This window comes from Amphiprion ocellaris, chromosome 22 (genome assembly GCF_022539595.1).
Source record: "Amphiprion ocellaris isolate individual 3 ecotype Okinawa chromosome 22, ASM2253959v1, whole genome shotgun sequence".
NCBI classification, from domain to species: domain Eukaryota; kingdom Metazoa; phylum Chordata; class Actinopteri; family Pomacentridae; genus Amphiprion; species Amphiprion ocellaris.
In genome coordinates, this window is record NC_072787.1 from 25,500,390 (window position 1) to 25,521,874 (window position 21,485).

The 21,485-nt window shown below is 39.3% G+C and overlaps 1 protein-coding gene across 6 annotated transcripts in view; it reads right to left on the reverse strand.

Moving 5' to 3' along the window:
* Positions 1-21,485, reverse strand: part of LOC111565276 (dipeptidyl aminopeptidase-like protein 6) — a 315,168-nt gene that overhangs the window by 61,632 nt on the left and 232,051 nt on the right. For all 6 annotated transcript variants that reach the window (XM_055007119.1, XM_055007120.1, XM_055007121.1 and 3 more), the window contains 2 exons: positions 8,416-8,510; positions 7,907-7,981 (listed from right to left, as the gene is read on the reverse strand). In XM_055007119.1, coding sequence (XP_054863094.1) covers positions 7,907-7,981; positions 8,416-8,510 — 170 coding nt within the window. The remainder of the gene's footprint in view (positions 1-7,906; positions 7,982-8,415; positions 8,511-21,485) is intronic.

Here is a 21,485-nt window from a genome sequence, read left to right on the forward strand (position 1 = left end):
CACATAGAAAATACATTCAGCGTGTTTATTACCTGATAAAGAAAGGTGTTGTGGGGCAAAAATTTGAATGTAAATGAAGAACTAGCATGCTAGTTAGCTATTAGCCCTCTCGTGTCGATTACTGTTGGCATTCATAAAGGGGCTATTATTTTTCCGGACATGAAGTTTAACTGAACTCTGACTCCGATTTATAATTCCTGACATGTTCATAAACAAGAAAACATATGATTATCATTAGTAAAACTGCGATCTCTTAACAATAATTAACTTTTCTCTTTTCCTGGCAGTCTCATGTTTGTCTCAGCATGAAAACAAAGTTCCCCCCGTCCCACCCAATCACATGAGATATCATTAGAAAGACGTGGATGTTCTCGATTGAGCACATCAGGATTTAGTAGGGTAGCTCAAATGAGTCAAAAAATATAGATCAAAAGCAAATGTCCGTTACATAGGACATAAATGAATGGGGCCGGGTCTTAGGAGGATATAAGGCTGTGCTGTTGCTTTTTTCCCAAAATATGCAGACTTATGAAGTCCCCGGCTGTATCTCAACCTACAACTTTGTGGCTCGCTGCAGCTTGAGCACACCAGCTCACTTATAACTCAACTCAAACACAGTAAAACTCTATGCTACACATGGCAAACTGTAATATTGGAGTAATTCGGCCATTCAGCCAGGGTTGGTTCCTCAGGTTTGTAACATGCGAAACCCTGGACGTCTGAATTCATGTTTTTGAGATGATTATTTTCACATTGCAACTGTGTTCTTTACTAATTTCCCAAGTGATGTGACTTCTGGCATATAAAGAACACCACTAATGTATGCTAACAAGGTAAAAATCTTAATTTTGATGGGACAATATTCAGCTACACCACAAAATCTAAGCTGTAGTTAGTTTCAGTAAAATATAACCAACCCATTCTCATTCTCAAGACTTGAAAAACTGTCAAAGTTAGGGTTAGGTAAGTCTCAGAGATAGGTTCAAGGTGTCCATTGGCTGATCGATGTGGAGCTTTTCCAGTTTAAAAGACCAACAAAAAGAGGTTGTTGGTGATAAAAGTCAAATCATTTTTACCCAGGAGACTGAGCTATTATTTTTTTCACTTGGTTTCATTTTCTTTTGGGACTTTAGTTTCACTTCCACTTGGATAAGTTTAGGAGAAGATCAAGGTTTCAGTTTAAAAAAAAAAAAAAAACACCCTTTCACAGCATTAGCATCACAAGGTTGACATCTGTGACAAAACAAATGTCTCATGGCCATATTCCTGACATTCGCAGGTTTTTATGGGTCTATATGGCACTAGATGGCATTGAGTCATGACAAACTGGCCGTATGTGACAAGCTGGGGCTCTAATATCTACAAAATCTGGCCTCCAAAAGCCATGTTGATCCATTTCAGTGCCTCAATCCTTTTCATATCAAGGCTAAAAGTTAAGAGTAATCAACATCTCATGTAAATCCAGTGGTTCACAGTTTTTGACCACATCCAACGACACCTCTAAAGCCCCTTTTCGACCAAAGAGCACCAGGTGCTAGGTTGGTTCAAAGTTGAGAGCCAGTGCTTTTTTGGTTCAAATCTCGTGCCGCCCCAGAACGGGTTTGTGTTTCCACTCAAGGAGCAAAGTTGGAGCTGCGTCATTGCGCCACCACAAAACGTGTGTACGTCACTGCGTACGTAGCCGTTCAACAGCGTTCACGCCGTACGGAAACCCACACAACAACAATGGAGGACTTCATTGGAGTGGTGTTCATGGCTTTGCTAGTGTGTCTCGCCATCGCTGAACAGCAAAACCTTCTGTTAGGGGTTACTCATCGGCGTCGCCGTTCCAATGCCCAGCGATCACGTTTGAGAAGAAAGGTAATTATCAAAGACGTTTGGATACTTAACAGTAAACGTGCTAGCGTTAGCTTAGCTACTTAGCTTCGACTACGCTTGCATTGATTACTTAGCGGTTAAACACGCGCAATAAGTTGATGATTATATCTATGTTTATCTTTTTAGATGTTTTTAGATGTCACCCCGCCCTCTGCCCGTGACGTGCTCGGCTCTCAACTCTGGCCACCTCTGGCCCAGCAACGAGTTGGTGCCCGAAACGGCCCCAGTTTTTGGAGCCCGGAGCCGCAGCTCCGGTGGTCGAAACACAAAAAACCGGCGCCAAGTCGGGCGCCGGCTCCAACTCCGAACGGGCTCCACCCCGGTCGAAAAGGGGGTTCAGTGATTCTGGGTGTGTTTAGAGGTGTAAAAAGACGCAAAACTTTCAGCCAGAGAGGGCAGCAAAATCTGAAGGTGGTGTTAAATTGCTAAGTCTCCAAATCAACAGCTCTGTTGTTTTTAACCAGAAGCTGCTTTGGATTTTCTCAGACAAAGTGAGGATGGCTTACGGCCAATGTAAAGCCACATTCACAGTTTAGTTGTGAGAATTTTTCTTAGTTTTCTTGTTTTTCTCTGTGTTTGTTGTCAGACAACAGTGGCGGTGTGAGATGAGATCACGACTCATAAACATGTTGACCAGCAGTCATTATCAAGCTGCCACGCTGCAGATACAGACCAAACAAACAAACTTACACATTAATGACAGCTGTGATGTGAGATCAGCCATACGGAGAGTTTTTCTGCTCACAAAACCAATAAAACCCAAAAATATGACAATAAATCAAAACTATGTTATAAATGTGACTGCTGAAGAACAGATGCTTCAGAGCAGTGGAGTCAAATTCATTTTAGTTCAGGGGCCATGTTCAGCCCAATTTGATCTCAAGTGGACTGGACCAGTAAAATCAGAGCATAATAACCTATAAATAACCACAACACCAAATCTTTCCTTTTAGTGCAAAAATGTTCACATTTAAGGAATTATCATTTCTAAAACATTATGAACAACCTGAAATTTCTTAAGAAAAATAAGTTCAGTTTTAATAATATTATGCATCAGTTCATCATTCCCACATTACAACTTCCAGATCACAGAGTGTCTACAAAGGAACACCACATTTAGTCAAAGGTATCTGGAACTTAATGATATAGGATTTTACTTTATGATCAAAATGACAAAAGTAGGACAAAAAAAGACAAAAAACAACAAAAAGAAGACAACATATTAGAAAAATGAGACAAAATGACAAAAAAAATAAACAAAATGACAAAAAATGAGACAAACAACACAAAACAAAATACGAGACAAAAAATTTGACAAAAAAGTGACACAAAAATGGATAAACAACAAAAACGATGCTCAAAATAAATGAAGCAAACACAAAATGACAAAATAAGACAAAAAACATGTTAGACAAAAAGGAAACACAAAATGACAAAAACGAGAAACAAAACGACAAAAAAATCCCAACAAAAACAAGATATATTTGACTTTATGATCAAAACAACTTGTCATGGTCTAGAAATGATTTTAAATTTATGGTAAATGGTCTGTATTTATATAGCGCTTTTACTATACCTGTAACGATGCCCAAAGCGCTTTACATTATACGTCACATTCACCCATTCACACACACATTCACACACTGATGGTGCAAGCTGCCCTGCAAAGCGCTAACCACGACCCATCAGGAGCAGTTAGGGGTTCGGTGTGTTGCTCAGGGACACGAGCTCTCTAAGCGAGGATCGAACCAGCAACCCTCCGGTTACAAGGCGACCACTCTACCCACTGAGCCATGCCGCCCCATTTATAGTTTTACTAATTTACAATTTGCAGTTAATGTCTCCTCTGTAATTTTTACTCTTTACAAAGTCGTCTCACGGGCCGGATTGGACCCTCTGGCGGGCCGGTTTTGGCCCACGGGCCGCATGTTTGACACCCCTGCTCTAGAGCGACAGTAGACCCACGACTGAGGCGAGTGCAGAAGGAGTTCTGTGATATTCTGGCTACACAAGACGGAACATTAAGCCTGTGAACCGCAAGCAGCTTCTGGGCATTTTTTTTTTGTTCCTGGCTCATTTGTGGGTTCATTTTTCTCTGCAACATAAAGTCCTGCACCTCTATGGAAACAACACAACCATGACTAGAAGCAGAGAGAACTCATAAATGTGTTGTGTGCAATAAAACAAACTTATAACGCCATGAATCATAGAAAAATGAACAGAAGAAAGCTGAATTTTGTTGATCATTTGTTTGACAAAAAGTGAAAGAACCTGGAATCAAAATGTGCAACATTTTTTTTCCCTCAGGTGTGAACAACATCAGGAAAAAATAGTGACTCTACATACTGTAGATATTTTACTGCATGAGGAGTGTAAATACATGTATTTTCTTTTATTTTTGACAGAATCTGGTGCAATATCTGGTGCACACTGGATGAAATATCGCAAATATAAGCTTAGACTTAGATCAAATGGTACATCACAGATAAGTGGCTCATGAACCTATGAAACTATGACAAACTTTGGAAATTCTTAAAAAACAAAAGAAAAAAATGCACTTCACACCTGTAAATAAGTATTTAGGTTCAGAGGTTTACTATAGAACTACTTTATATTTTACAATGTAACAAACAATTCTTTTTTTCACATGTTCACTTTTTTTTTTTTTTTTTTTAAGTTATTTTTTAGGCCTTTTTTTTTGGCTTTATTTAGGCGCAGTGAGAGAGAGACAGGAAACAGGGGAGAAGAGTTGTAGGAGACATGCAGCAAAGGGCCTCCAGCGGGAATCGAACCCGAGCCGCTGCGTCAGGGAGCAGCCCTGTACATGGGTCGCCTGCTTAACGCACTGAGCTATACCGGCCCCCATGTCTGCTTTTTTTTAAAGTAAATTTTTGAACAGAGGAGGACAGATTTTTTTGATTTTTATTGAAACTAGTTACAGCAAACTATTTATTTTTGGCAAATTTGTAAATGAAAGACTTGATTTTGATAAATATCACGATAACAAGGTTAGATTTGCTTTCCCAATAAAGCAAATCTAAGCACAGATGAGTAGTTCTTTCTAGTTTTACAGTTTGTAGCTACAAAAATGTGTCATTTTGCTAATTTCTAACCAAAAAAACCTGAAATAATCTCCAGCTTTCCCCTTTTCTTTGGAAATCCAAACTATTTCTGAGCACACCTGCTCAAAAATTCTGTTTCTATGAACAGTGCAGGAACGTTGTGAAGTCCGCTGGAGAAGCATTCACATTCAAAGGAGGCTGCCTGCTACATGTCATTATGCAAACAGTGTTTAATATAAACATCTGATCCTCGCTGCACGTTATGGAGATGAAGTGTGCGTGAATGTGCATCTGTGAGTGTTGCCACCTCGTGCTGCTACAGCGAGCGTACAGGAGCAATGACTGTCATCTATCAAGGTGATGGAGGTTTGGATGGATAATAAATGCAAACACATGCAGCCCAGCACACTCCAGCGTGTCGTAATATTTCCTATTCATCTCAGGCAATAACACCAGCTTATGTATCTGCCGGCATCTCTCACACGCTAACAACGGGGGCCAGATTCTCTCCACCGTGAATCAGTGGTGGAGCAAAATGAAGTAAACACACAAATATCGCCAATATGATGTATTTGATCAACCTATATTAGGAAGCTGTGGTCGCTGGCTGAGACCATGCAGTCGTGGCGGCACTTTATTTTTGCAAGGAAATGATAAATGCCCACCCCATTGTATCATATTTGATGCACGAGTTTCTGAGACCGCTATCTCATCAACATGATAAATAGTTTCCTTAATAACCTGTCGTATATAACCTGATACATGTATTCTGCCCCTTTGTGGATTATCATTCCATTGCAGGCAGCTGAAGTGCCTCTTTTCAAAATGGCTACTCTCAGGAAATCATCCACAAACTTTTTTTTAAGGAAAATCATCGCTAGTTTACAAGAAGTAACGCAAAAATGACATCTAAATTGTTACTCTGTTTTTAAAAATAGGTATTTTCTGCATTGAAAGAATGCATATTTACTAAGTAATTCATTGTTAAAATGTCTGCATCAAATTTGATACTCCAGTTACATAACGTGCTACTTTCCTGAATCGTCATGTAACATTTTTGTAATGCAATCTACATTATACCAATGAAAATACAAACATACGCTGTTTCGATGATGTAATTAACTTATTTTATGAATGGAATGTCATCTTCAAATGGATTTTGAGGATTTTTACAAGAACAATTCCTCTGAATACACAATCATTATACTATATTGACCAATTTTTAGATGTCAAAAAGACTAGAGGAAGAAAAAGAAAATACATTAAAATCTCATCAACGAGATACTGGATGGCAACACAAGTGACATGGAGCAGTTAGAAGATGAGGATGAGGAGGAGATGGAGCAGGTTTAGTGGGATTAGTACATGTCCAGTGTGAGAGCCAACTGGGAGATGGAGACAAAGCTCCCTGCAGTTTGTTGTTTTGTTTTCTTCTTTCTTTTATTTGTATTTATAATTATATTTCTTTTTTGCTATGAAGTGTGTCAGCTCACTCAATGCTAATTCATAGACTGGAGCAAGTCGGCTTTTGCTTTAGATTTTTGCGAGCAAAAAGTTGCCAAAACCGCCCAATGGATCAAATTTGATACACAAAATATATCATAAACAAAATGATATGGCAATTTTATGGTGGGGATTACCGACCTGCTGAGAAACAGCTTTTTCCCATGGTCTGGAACTCAAAACACCTAAAAACCTGAACGCACAGCATCACTTTTAATACTTCAAATGCTGCTTATGTGCAATCTCCTGACCATATTTGTTCTATTTTATTGTTTTTTATTTCATTTCCCTCCCACATTGTATATGTCTTGCCTATTTTTCATATGTTGTCATTTTTAATATAGTCTTGTTCTATTTTTACATTTGATTTTATTATTTAATGTTGGTATGGTATTAACCCTCATGTCGTCCTGCGGGTCAAAATTGACCCGGTTTAAAGTTTGAAAATATGGAAAAAATATATATAGATATTTTCACAGTGAAACTTCTGATGTCCACATTTTCAACATTTTTGGGAAATCTTTGAACATTTTTTGTTGGGAAAAAAATGTTAAAAATGTTTCTTAAGAACAATCACAAAAAAAATCAACCAAAATCCAGTGAATTTTGCTGGATTTTGGTTGATTTTTATGTGAACGTTCTCATGGAAAATATTAGAAGTTTTATTGATCTGTAATCACTTTATTTTTTTTAGGATTTTTTTTGGAAGATTTTCACTCATTTTTTGAAAATATTTACAAGAATTTTCTTGACAAATTTGGGGGATTTCATAAAAATAAACTTTTAACGAATTATTGAAATTTTCTTCCTGAAGGTTTTGCAAATTTTTACAAATATGGGGAATTTTTTTGCTGAATTTTTGGATTTTTTTTTTCAGACAAGGAAACAATATTTTTTGGTGCCTGTAAATGAAGACAACAGGAGAGTTAATCATTGTTTGTTATCAATGCACCATCCAGTGGCAGCTATTTAAATTTCCGCCATGTATGATGACAATAAAGCTATTCTATTCTATTCTTCTATTCTATTCTGTTTTGTTAAAAGGTTTAAAAAACAAACGTTAAAATGTTGATTCAGGTTTTACAGTGTTTGGAAACTGTGGTCGCTGGCAGAGCCTATGCAGTCGTGGCGGCACTTTATTTTTGCACAGAAATGATAAATTCCCACCCCGTGCTTCCTGTTCTCATCTCCCTCCCCATGAGAATGTGCAGCGCCGACGGGGCTTTGTTTGTGTTTCTCGCCTCCCTCGCTACAGTTCCGCTCGGCTGTTCCAGCCTCCGCCACCATCGCTGACAGGCAGCGGCGTGCGACAGGCCTTCACACCCCGCCATGATTACTTTCTCCTCCCTCCTTCCTCCCTTTCCCCTCCGCTACAAGCCCACCACCCCCACCCCCTCTCTCGGCAGAGGAATGGCTGTCACTTTGCTAATTCAAAAAACAAGCAAACAAATGAGAAAGCTCACCGGTGCAACGTTGTAGGCCAGCAGCACATGCTTCATGTCAGGAGACACCTCGTACTTGCTGGCTTTGTACATTTCCTGAGGATCAAAAAGACAAAAAGATGAGACCTCTAACCACGCGTGGTATTTTTTCATTAAAGCGGTCCTTAAACTCCTGCGTTTGACAGATTGCTCGGCTCCCAAAGCAAATGAGAGCTGCATTAATCAGAGCGCTTTGATGGCAGACATAATGTTGTGTGTCATCACCCGAGCTGCTGCCGCCGCCGCTACGTCTCCATCTTCTCAAGCTTCACAAGTGTTAAATATGCAGTTCACATTTCACAGTAATAACGGATCATTTGATTAAGCTTTGTAATAAAAAAATTAAAAAAGAGAGCTTTGGGTGCTTTGATTTGCTGACACTATAAGAAAAGTTTTAATTTAATTCATGGGCAGCCATGGTCAGTCCTTCAGTCCCTTGATTATAGAAAGGGACTAAAGAAAGTAGAAAGGAGAGATGAGAAAAGACTTACAAATTTCTTGTTATGCACCAGGACGGTTTGCTCGTTCGTGTCCACGTTGAACTTGACAACATCACCGTCCCGGTTCCGGTACAGCAGCTCATTACCTATAAGGTGACAGAGAGTGAAGAAGGGAAAAAATGGGGGAAATGTTATGAAAATCATTTTTAAAACAGAATGCAAGAGAGCAATGAAGGAATAACATACAAAACCTGGGCTCCAGATTAACTTATGCCAATGGTTGCACTGGTCTTGTTCATTTTTGATGCACTAATCTTCTTTTTCCATTCATTTGCAGCCGAATAATGAGTCATTCGATCTGAAATCATCAAATTTTTAGATAAAGGCCATCTCTAATTTTGAAGAATTTATCCTAAATTATAGATAGCTTAACATTTGCAACACTTTCCAAGATCCATCCACCCACTTTCAACAAGAATGTCTCAAGAACTATTAAAAGCCTGAAATTTTTACTGATATTTCTCATAATGTCATTGATTAAGAATCTCCAACATAGTGTCTGAATATGGATGAGTTGAAATATGAAAAGAAGTGAAGATATCACGAAAAGATGTTTTTGTTTTTTGTGGTAGGACTTATACCTTAATGCCTGCTGAATAAATGATGAAATTGATGAAAGATGAAAGTTCTTATTTACAAGTATTCTGTACGTGTTATTTTGTTCTAACTGTTAAATTAACTACCGTTCAAAAGTTTGGGGTCACTTAGAAATGTCTTTGGTTTTGAAAGAAAAGCAGTTTTTCTCAATGACGCCAACATTAAAGTAATCAGAAATACAGTAATATACTAATATCTCCATAGGGGTACAGAGGAACATTTCCAGCAACCATCACTCCTGTGTTCTAATGCTACATTGTGTTAGCTAATGGCTAATTGATGATTATAAAACCCTTGTGCAGTTATGTTAGCACATGAAAACATGAAGTTGTCTCGGTGACCCCAAGCTTTTGAACGGTAGTGTATATTATCATTTCCAACTCCTCACTGTTTCAGTTTGCTGCAGCCTGATGCTGAAATGTCTCACTTCTCACTGCACAGGACAACTTTCTTGCAGACACTGTGCTTTTTTTTTTTCTTTTTAATATCACAATTCGTAGCATAGATGCTACGACAGCAAAAGCGCTGTTCCCAGATGTCCTTGGGATGGACCATTTGCAATAAAAGCAATGCATAATGCTGCCCGTTTTATCACATTTCAGTGTTTCCCACAGGTTAAGAAGTTATTTGTGGCGGTGGGTGGTGGAGCGTGACCAGTGTGCATGCAGAGACTCACACAGTTTTACGTCTGGAGAGTGCAACCCAGGTTGTTTTCTGAATCTCTGAAGGTCTCAAAAGCAGATTATTGGTAGGTCCTAAAATGTTCACTAAACAGCTCATGCTCATTCATAGATGCTAGCAGGTGGCTGTGCACAGAGAAGCCTCTACTCCCCATTTAGTTACTGTAGCACATGTGGGTCAAAACAGCAACCAAAATTTTGTTTTAAAGGGAGGAATATGGCAAAATCAAGTGGTTGCATCTACCAGGACACATCCTGACAGACCTGCTAAATCTCAGGAGTACCCGGCAGGTATTTGGTGACATCTTGGTCCACCTAAAAGAGTTATCTGAAGCCCTGAGTTGCCAACAGTGGAATAGTTAAATGCATTTGTTTTCTGTAAGAAGCTCTAAAAATTGAAAATCTGTTGGTGAAACAAGAAACTTGACCCTGAAAAAGTTGCATAATAGATTCTGGCGTAATAGAAAAAGTGACTATTCAGTACTGATGAGGTTGTTATCTGCTATTATCTCTGACTAAATAATTAAATTTCAGGAGATGCTATTTTTGAAATATCAAGTGGAGATTAAATTTGAATTATCTGAGATCTATCAGCAGCCAAAAGTGCTTTCTTTTTTTTAAGTGCAACAATTATCAACAGGCCACTTAATGGCACGAATACGTGTGGCGGAATCAAAAATAAAAAGCAGGGTTAGCAGAGCACGGTTGCTCATTGGTTTGTACTTTGATCAGAATTCTGGTTTCACAGTTAGAGTTTATTAGCAGCAAAATGCAAGCCATGTTGTGTTTTATTTAATATCTCTGGGACTTCATAGAGCTACATATTCTGAAAAATGTTATGGTGTAGATAAATCTAAGCCAATTAAGGCGTTTACTGGAAAGAAAAAACTTGTAAATATGTAAGTTTGATGCACAGACATTAGTTTTGAGACGTTTAATCCGGTTTATAGGAGATTTTAAGCATCTCTCTGTAATAGTCATGACTCAGTCTCAACAACTTATCTTCAAATTTGACAAAAACAGATGCTTAATGTATTACTTGTTCTACTTTTATTGGTGTTTAACCCTCAAAATTTTAACTCTGCATCAAATTTTCATTCCCGTATTGCTCAACTCTGATTGGGCTGCACAGTGGCTTGGTGGTTAGCACTAAGTCAGCTGGGATAGACTCCAGCCCCCCCACGACCCTAATGAAGATTAAGCAGTGGAAAGATAATGGATGATAGTCGCTTTTCCATTGTGAAGAGTTGAGACGTCGTTGCTGCTCAGTGGTCGTATCATTTCCGATGGCTGAAATCGTGAAAAAATTTGTAGCAGAAATCACCCCACTAGAGAATGTTTCCATTTAAACAAACAAACAAACAAAATGACCTTGCGCTGAGTACAGGCGTGTGTTATGCATGTGTACGTTACGTACAGATACCGAATCTCATGACCTAAATATTTAGGGGGCGGTGGGAATTGATGGGACTCAGAAACACCCCCACAACTGTTCCTTGTATCATTTCCGACGGATAGGTCCCGATAAGTCTGCAGCGCTCGATTTGTAGTAGGATCACAATCATGTGATCATCAGCAGGCAGCTGACATTGTCTTCACTTGTTGTCATAGTTACAGTGATGCCATGCCACTATCTCGCAATGATACAGAAATCTTTAACAAATGGATCCAGACTATAACCTGCATCACTGCCAAAATCTAGTCACTTGGTTCTTTTGTCATTTCTGACCTTCCCCGAAAATTTCCTCTAAATTCGTTAGTCCATTTCTGAGTAATGTTGCTAACAGACAGACAGACAGACAGACAAACAAACAAACGTATGCCGATTGTCACATAACAAGTGGAGTAATAATAACAGTTCAACCTTGAGTGGAAAATTGTGTCTTTATGTAGGACCCAATCTCTTCCGGTACGAATCGGACAAAACAGCTTTTCAGATGGTTCATTGCATCTCTACAGTCCTTCAGACAATGTGCAGCACAAAACTGACATTGTTCGCCTACTAAATTACCTTTTCTATGAGAGGTTTCAATTTTTGATGAAGTTTAACAAAAGTGCTCCAGATTCTGACTTTCTTGGTGCCGCAGAAAAGGTCCAGCTTTTAATATGCTCTAATATAAAGGCTTCCAGTGGTGAGTTCAGGCCACTAGAGGAAACCCTTGAAGGGAGCCATTATTTGACAGATGTATGAAAGTTCACACAGCTCCTCATCCATCAGGCCTTTATCAGGGAAGGATAAGTTTAATACAGCAACTGCCCCCTTTCACCTTCAATCTATCTGCTCTCCTCTGTCTTATTGCTTTAGTGATCCATAGGCGCACGAGCAACCACGCCATTTGGCGAGGTAATTAGAACCCAGAGATTGTTATGCAGAGTGCTCTCTATCTGCTAGCATATCTAATTGTCCATTAGAGGTGACAAAATTACCATCACAATGGCTTTAATTCAGAACGTGCTTGGGAGAGCAGTTTCAGACATTTTTAGATTGGCATAGCCAAACGCCCCCTCAACAGCTTTTGTCTCCTTGTTAAAAACCATTGGCATACTAACAAGGATATAAAATAGACTCCTTCATGGAAATCATAGTGATAAATATAAGGATGCTGTTTTTTTCCCCACCACGAGTCATTAGTTTAGCGTGACTTCGTTTGGCATCCTGATAAATGGTCTACTTTTATATATGAAATGGTAATTGCATAAGATGGGGTTTGAATGAGTAAGAAACAATGCGGTGATAAATCAGTGGTCACAGAGACGGACTCGGCTCTACTTTGCTTCGGGACTCGCTTTGTTTTCATAGCTGGCTTTGGGTTAAACTCCTGCAACTCTTTAAGGCGCCTTTTTCATCTTCGTTTCTCTGTGGATTACTGGTCTTCGTCTCCTTTAACCACACACCTCAAGACACCTCAGACAGACCACAGATCTCTCAAATCCTTCCCATCACTGTCCTTCCATAAGCCCTCCTGCTGAGTTCATCATTTTAGCTCTTATCATCCCTCCTTCACCTCTCCAACTCTTTGTTTTCTGCTCTTTCAAAGACATGAATCCATCTATTCTTTCACAGTACCCTAGGCATTATGTCTTTCCTTCAATATATTTCTTTCTAGCTCTCTCACTCTCTTCCCTTCACCTCTACCTTCACTCGCTGTGCATTAGCCCAGGGCGCTGTTTTCTCCTCTGATCTATACCTTTCCATGGCAGTATGTCTTATTAATACAGCCTCCTGCCCTGGGCACAGCCCTAACCCAGCCTCACTCTGGGGAGGCAGAGGGAGCTCCAGGTAGGGGGGAGGCAGAGATACAAGCCGGCACATTTGGGTGAGACAGAAAAACAGAAAGAAAAGACCTTATCTTTGCATTGGGTTTGTAAAAATGAGATTTATGGATTTCTCTACACAAAATAATAGATAAGGAAGCGTCACTTAAAGGAAAACACCTGCTTATTATGTATTAGATCTGGTGTGTATTGGGACATTTACGCTTTTTTTAAATTTTACTTTTATTTTTTATCTTCCGGCTCTGTCCTTGTTTATTTTTGCAGGGACACAATTAAAAGTAATTGTGCCGGAGTTAGCTAACATCCAATTTGCATCTGTTGTCCCTGGGTAGGTACAGAAAAAGAACCACAGAGCAACAAATACATAAAACGACGCAAAACAACACAAAAGTCCATCAGTGTGAGGTAATAAATAAAATCAGCAAAAACAATAAATGAAAGCTAATCATTGGTGGTGACAATTTTTGGCGTGGTCTTGAGGCTGATTTTAAGCCTCTAAGAGAAATGTCAGGGTGCCTTTTTTTTCTAAATTTTCTAATTAAATTTAACATCACTCGTGATGATACTGACAGGTTTGTATCAATTATAATGCCTAAATATTTAAAATATGTCACAGGTTTCATAACTTCCTGTTGTATCTACTCTCAGATGTATATCACTTTGGAAAAAAGCGTCTGCTAAATGAAACTGTACTTGTGAGTGTACTTACTTTCCCATTAAATAAAATGCCAGAGTTAAACAGAATTATTTTTTGTCATTGTAAAATACATGCAGATTGTTTTCTTACATTAAATCACAGTCATCGTAGCTGTCAGTTTGGCTGCAACGTGTTCTTTAAACTGTGCATGATTAAAAGTTACAGTATCATCAGCATATATGGATACACGTAAGAAAAGTCATTAATATATACACTACCATTTAAAAGTTTGGGGTCACTTTGAAATGTCCTTATTTTTGAAAGAAAAACAGTTTTTTCAATGAAGATAACATTAAATGAATCAGAAATACAGTCTAGACATTGGTTAATGTGATAAATAACCATTCTAGCTGGAAACGGCAGATGTTCTAATGCTACATTTTGTTAGCTTATCTTGTTGAAAGGCTAATTGATGATTAGAAAACCCTTGTACAATTATGTTAGTACATGAATAAAAGTGTGAGTTTTCATGGAAAACATGAAATTGTCTGGGTGACCCCAAACTTTTGAACGCTAGTGTATGTATTAAATGAAACAGGCCCTAAAATAGGCCCCAGAGGGACTCCTACTGTTCAAGTGGCAAATGGAGAACACTTATCACCCACTCTGGTATGAGGTTTAGTTTCATTTAAGCAGGATTCCATCCAACTGTTTGACAGAAAAGTTGAATTCAGAGACACCAACACCACTTCTGTCAAGGTAACATTTCATTTGTTCAGTGGGAAAACAGTTTGAGTGGAATTATGTTTTCGGAAACCAAATTGTTTATAGATATATTGGAATGCCAAGCTTTAATTTGAGCAGTTTTATATCAATATAGTAAGAACTCTGTGGGAGATGTCTGATCTTTTTTGTTTAATTGGACAAAAATTGCCAAATAAAGCCATCATTGTCTAATCATTATGGGAAAATACTTTGCAGTCAGTGAAGTAGCCGAGACATAGACATCAGCAGAAGCTTTGTATATTCCCTAATGATGTTCTACCACCACTAAGTTTGACAGATGGGGGTGTGCACTTGGGTCATGAGCTGTTCCTTTTCTGTCCGCCACACTTCCATCATTTTGATAGAGGTGGATTTTGTTTCATGAGCGCAAATGACTTCTTTCCTCTACTCTGGTAGATTTTTTAGGTTTACCATGTGACAAATCCTTTAATGTCATGGTCACAAAGAGCATTTATGACACGCTGTGCAGTATTAATGTTTCTTTTTCCCACCCCGCAAATGATTTTTCTGCTCATCCACAAGACTGGCTCATTTCCTCAGTGGTTTTTCTGTCGATTTTGCTGATCCAACTGCCTTTGATATCTCTCGTTATCATCTTCTTCACTTGTGTGATCACATCGACGGACTCCTCTGCTTCAGTCTAAATGCCAGTTCTCAATTCTGAGTCTTGTCTTTTGTGCACGAACCGACACTGAAACTGCTCGAAAAACATGTAGCAGCCAACCATCCAATTACCTCACAATGTAGACTCTGCCTAAGAAGTCTCACACGCAGTTCTTTGAATGCCGAGCAAAGATACTCAATTAAAACTGCAATTTCCACAAATCTGGAAGCACAGCAGCATTGTTAGAACCTCAAAAAAGAGCAAGAAACTGTTGTAAACAAGCCAAAGCCTTTACATTCTGCTGCTGGTTCATGGTTCGTACACAGTAAATTTTACAGCTGACTTAGAAAGTTGGGAATGGAAGCCATGGAGCCGATGGCGAAAACTGACATTGTGCTGAATAATCCATTCACCCATCTGACACTCTGATCCTTTATTACATTCCTCACGAGGTAAAAAAAAAAAAAAAAAAAGTTTTTTCAGTGGCTTCATTGTACTGCAGACTTCATTAAAGCTTCAGCCAAGCTTTATGCCTCATGTGCAATATGACAGGTTAATTAGAATGACAGAATAGCTCAGAAAGACTAGTTAACTGCTTCAAGGTAAATTGCCTCTAGTAGTCTCTTCAAGTTAAATTACCTTCAACTGCGCCGTAATTGTTAAGACTTATTCTTCTACAATGTTTCTCACTCGTCTGACTTTGCAATCCACCGTATCCATTCCCACTCGACCCTTTTCCTTCATTCACTGCATTCAGTGTTCCTCCTGAGTGTGCTGAGAGTCCCGAAACACTCCAAGAGAGTCCTTAGCAGGTACGTTATGATAAAAAGAAGTCCCAAGAGTTGGATTAGTTGAGAAAAAATAGCTCTCAACTTGCTAGTATGTGTTTTTGAGGACTGACGGAACAAATTACTTGGAAATTTGCTCTCATCGTCGGCATGACGAGAACAGATAACAGAGAAGTAACTTGTACATGACAGCGGGGATGGGAATAGCGCTTCAGTGGCCCTAACCTCGAACCTTAACCTCCACATAATACATCACCCTGTGATTACAAAACACACCGAGGCAATTGAAATAGGTAGTTTCTGCCAGCTGTATTATTAGCCGTGAGGTGAGCCAGGGTTGCAATGTTAAGTTCTGGATGAAATGGAATTTTTTCTTGTCGGTTCCAGGTCATTTGTCCGTGCCCAAGGCTGCGGATGATGATTGGTTTGATGAAAGTGACACAAGCTGCTGTAGGGAGAATTATAGTGTCTGTCACTGGCTAAAAAAAATGAAGTCTCCGATGCAGTAATACAGCCTTAAATCTCTCCCACCCATTGGCTTAGATGTGCTGTAAAATATAGGCTCATAAAAAATTCAATAGGAGTTTTAATTAAAAATCCTCCCTTTATATTTCTAGTAATTTAGTTTCTTTCATGTATGGCTCTTCAAAGGGAATTCCCAATAATAGATGTATGTGTTTTTCTATATAGCAGCACCATGGGATTCACATTCTATATCTGACCGACTTGACAAATAAGCGTGCTAGAAATGAATGGCAAAGCAAATGAATGAGTAAAAACCTCAAATCCACCGCATGAAACCACCCAAAGGCTACATTGAACTTGCACATGGCCACTTCCACAGTGGAAGTCAATTAGTTTATGAGGAAGGTCAATGAGTCTTGCCTGGTTCTCTCATTACTCATTTAGTTTTTGACTTCTCAATTCACTATTAAAGCAAGAAAAAAAAGCTGACATTTTTTTCTGCTTCAGAAATACAGATAATGTATATGTACCTTGTGTACCACATGGCACGAAGGGTCCAAGCTAAAATATAACCTTAAATGAGGAAATTATTGACATGCCTCATTGAAATCAGAAGAATAACTCACAAGAACCTCTTTTTTAGAGTACTGAAAATAGCTAGCATCACAATGAGAGGATATTCCACATCAAACTGAGACAAACATATTTGATGTTCCAACCTCCTATTGCAACACAAGAGTACTGAAAATAGCTAGCATCACAATGAGAGGATATTCCACATCAAACTGAGACAAACATATTTGATGTTCCAACCTCCTATTGCAACACAAGACGCCAAAAACAATGACCTTATCTCTTATTACAGACAGGTTTTTTAAAATGACATAACCTCCTTTAAACTCAAACAATAAACACATAATAACTATGGAACCTTATATGAATTCAAACATAGGAGAACTCTAGATGGGCGGCACAGTGGCTAGGTTATTTGGCCTTTCAGCTAGAAGCCGGTTCATGTTCCCAGGATCTTTCTGCATGGAGTTTGTGAGGGTTTTCTCCAGGTTCCCCGGCTTCCTTCCACAGTCCAATAACATGCTGAGGTTAATTGGTAGCTCTAAATTGTCCGTATGTGAGAATACGAGTGTGATTGTTTGTCTCTATATGTAGCCCTGTGATGACTGGTGACCTGTCCAGGTGTCCCCTGTCTTCACCCTAAATCAGCTGGGATAGACTCCAGCCCCCCATGACCCTAATGAGGATTAAACAGTGTATAGATAATGGATGGATGGAGAACTCAGGATTGTTGCCACTTGATTAGGCTTACTGTAAAGCCATTTTTAAACATGGGAAACACAACATGCTGCTTCAACAGCCTGTTGAAGTGGCGACATTCTGTCATTCAGACATGAGTCACTTTTATATTAAAGTTCCTCATGGTTCTATTTACGGTGGTGAAGAAAGCCACGGTGCAATATTTTTCATATACATGAGATGGGACGACAGTGATGTATAATGCAATAATGCTCAAAAGACTGAATCTAAACTGATAGCAGGTTTACGAAACTGTCCAAACAACACATAGCAGACAGATTTCCTTAATACTGGGAACTTCATCTGCGTGTGATGATCATTTAATTTCTAATTTCTATCTAACCAGTAAAAACATCTCAACAGCATGAATGGAGCTGTGGACTCAACCTGAGGACGGCTGCTATGTTAGAAATCATTTAACTGTAGCTGATAAAGTGTAATTCTACTGTTTAAGGTGGAGAAAATGTATTTTACTACAATCCTGACTCTATGTCAGGGTTCATTTATAATTCTAAGTAATCAATGACGTTACATTTGTGAAGCCAAAAAAAAATAGTCTCTCTTACAGCTCCTGTGAATGTAAAAACCTAAAATGGTGAGTCTGATTAATCTGCCCTGTTACGGACTCTGTTTTTATTGCAGTAATATTATATTTTTATGGACATTTCAGTTCGTAATAGACGTAAAACTGAAGGGCAAACAGAACGAGATAGGTGTTTTGTGACTTTTGGCAGCAAACTGTGATGTTTTTGGACTAATATTGGTGCTGAAATATGGGGGGGGGAGAGCGTTCCTTAAAACACTTCACATAACTCACAGTGCATCGACTGCCTGTCCATCAATGTGACTGCATGCAGTTCAGATGTGTGTGGAGAGCGGTATAGAAATGTTAAGAGGTCCGGCCTCGAAAGGTTGATGTCGAGGCTTTGACAGAGACCAGACATGAAGCTGGTATGTTCAGACTAACGGAAAGAAGTGCATGTCTGAAAGGGGCTTAATTAACACAGAGAGCCAACAAACACGCAAAAGACAAAAATGAAAATTTCTCCAATTTGGGATTTTGGAATCAATATGTCTGACGTTTTTCTAAGAGCCTACAGGTGTTACCAAAACTAGAGAGAAAAATTAAGCTCCACATATTTAACATTTCCACTTGCACGACCTCTGCACACCAACTCTAGAAAGATGTTTCACCATGCTGGATGGATCATCCAACAACTGGTAGCTTCTAGCCAGTGCTGGCAGCGTTGCCAACTTGGCGACTTTCTCGCTAAATCTGGCAACTTTCCAAGTCCTCCTGGTGACTTTTTTTTTGTCAAAAGCAACTAGCCACAAATCTAGTGACTTTTTCTGGTGTTTTGGAGACTCTGACGTAAAAGCTGGTATCGTTGTGCAGTTACTGTCCTCAACGAGCAGCAGGTGAGGCTGTGAGCTCCTCCCCGTCCCAAAGCTTGACAGGCGGTCAGTCCAGTAACCCTGCAGCATCCCACTGTCTGATTGGAGGAGATCCACACCACTTTGCAGATCCCGTCCTGGCTTACAGAGCGAGATTTAAATGTTTCTTCACTGTCGTACTAAAATAAATCACTGCATTTGACTCACACAGATTCTAGTTCAAAACATATTTTGGGTGTTTTATACTCACTTTTTGTCTCTCCCACATTATTCCTCAGTCCTACAACGTTGATTACAATTACATGCAAATGAAAATTATGCAAATTAGGTGCTGACGTCATTTAGCGACTTCTAGCGACTTTTAGGGCCGCCTGTTACTTTCCTTACTGAGGAGTTGGAAACACTGAGTGCTGGTGAGCGGAGGTAAGGAAGTTTGAATCTGTGGGATCATAAACGTATTTTTCTACCATAGAATCTTTGCGGATAGCGGTAATTTAGAACCAGATCTTACAGGTATTTTATGATAAACGGGTATCTAGTTTTCTTGTTTTTAATGTTTTTAAATGTTGTAAAGCACTTTGTGTTGCATTTTAACTGTATGAAAAGCGCTATATAAATAAAGTTTGACTGATAAATTTTGAAAAGCAGTTGTGTTTGTGTACCATCTGTGGTTATCATCTTTCTCAGCTAAGAAAACTAGGAGATCTTAAGTCTCCCAGAACCTTGTGATTAACCAGGACACAACATCCTCACAAGTCTAACACCTCTGAAAGAAGTTCAGCGTAGAATTTGCAAAACATGACATCCTCAGAGACCCTCCTCGCCGCTCATCCACCTCCATATCCCTTCCTAGACGACTCTTAAAGTAGAATCCGAGTGTTCTCAGAGCCCCTCCATCAGTTTGCTTAAATCCCCTGCGCTCTTCCTCACCTGTAACCTCAATTTGCAATGAATCCTTCAGCGCTGTGTTATTGATTTCCCTCACTGTCTACGAGGTGACGGTCATTCCATTAGTTTGTGCCAGCTGTTCACGTACTCCTCATCAACCCATAACCTCTGTCGCTGTGTCGCTGTGTTTGATATTGCCGCTGTGCTTCACACTGTGCGTGTTGGTGCAACACTGGTGCCGTTCCCTTGAAAACAAATCACTTAACTTGCAAAAAAAAAAAAAAAAAACCCTGCACAAGCTCATAATTAAGCTCATTAGGGAGGCTAGCACCCGTAAAATAACAATTATAACAATAATAATAACGACAAAAGGCATCGTGGAGGCGATCAGCCTCTGTTGTTTGGAAAAGCTATTTAATGTCTGCTCTCAGAGCTCCCTCGCTGGTCAAATGCATTCAATATTTCGGTAACATGTAGCAATTATTCCTCAATTACGAACTAAATTTCAATCAGAATGTCAACAAGTAAATGATATTTGCAAGTGGATTCATGAGAAAAACCCTCCAAGCATGAACAAATGTTTGTAGAATCTCTGCAACAAAATGATCCAGCAGGCCTCTCGCTGTGAGGGGAAGCTCACAGCTTTCTGCTGTACTACAAAAACTCAGTTTAACTAAGAATTCTCAATGACAAGACAGCAGAAGTGAATTTAAAGGATTGTAAGTCTGTTTCACGGATTGGACGTGAACACTGTGTGCAGTGGGCATTATCGGTACGTGGGAGATGTGTGTAAACATACAGATGTCATTGTGCATTCTGCTGACACACACAAGATCGTGTGTGGGGAAACTATATAATCATGGGTGTATCTTGAACAAAGCCTCTAAATAAAGTAATTAGCATTAGCTGTAGCTGCTGAAAAGAGGGCAGAACACAGCCTCTCCTTGTGTGTGTGCTTGTGTGTTGGTTTTCATGTGGCAGCATGTGTTTGTGTTGCTGTGTGAGGCTGTGTGTTGCTGTGTGAGGCTGTGTGTTGCTGTGTGAGGCTGTGTGAGGCTGTGTGTTGCTGTGTGAGGCTGTGTGAGGCTGTGTGAGGCTGTGTGAGGCTGTGTGAGGGTGCGTGGTGTGCTTCTGTTGTTAATTAACACCACTTCTGTCTTCTCTCCTCTCTGCAGGCAGAAACAGACAAAACAATTGGTGCTTTTCATGCAGATTTGCTCGTTATGATTATGCCAGACTGTGGTGCTGTGGGACTAAACCGTAAAAAAACTGTTTTTAAATGGAGAAGAGATGTAAATAGATAAAGAAATAGTATGTGAAGACTATTAAATTGAATTAGTCAGCTGGAAACACCAAAAGTGCTGCCACAGACAGAGTCTGATGAACAGAATCACCTTAATTAGCTTTATCGGCTAGCCTAGGAGCTCATGACGTGATGTCAGGCATTTTAACAGGAAATTTGAGTGATTAAAATGAGGAGAATAATCAGAACACAAGTACCAATTATTCACAATAACTGATTTATAATACAAATGTCTTGTTTTGTTGGTCCTTCTGTAGTTTTGATTAATTAAAGAAGCCAAATATAGCAGCTGCTAATTATTTATTCACAACCAAAATGCAATCAGAAAATT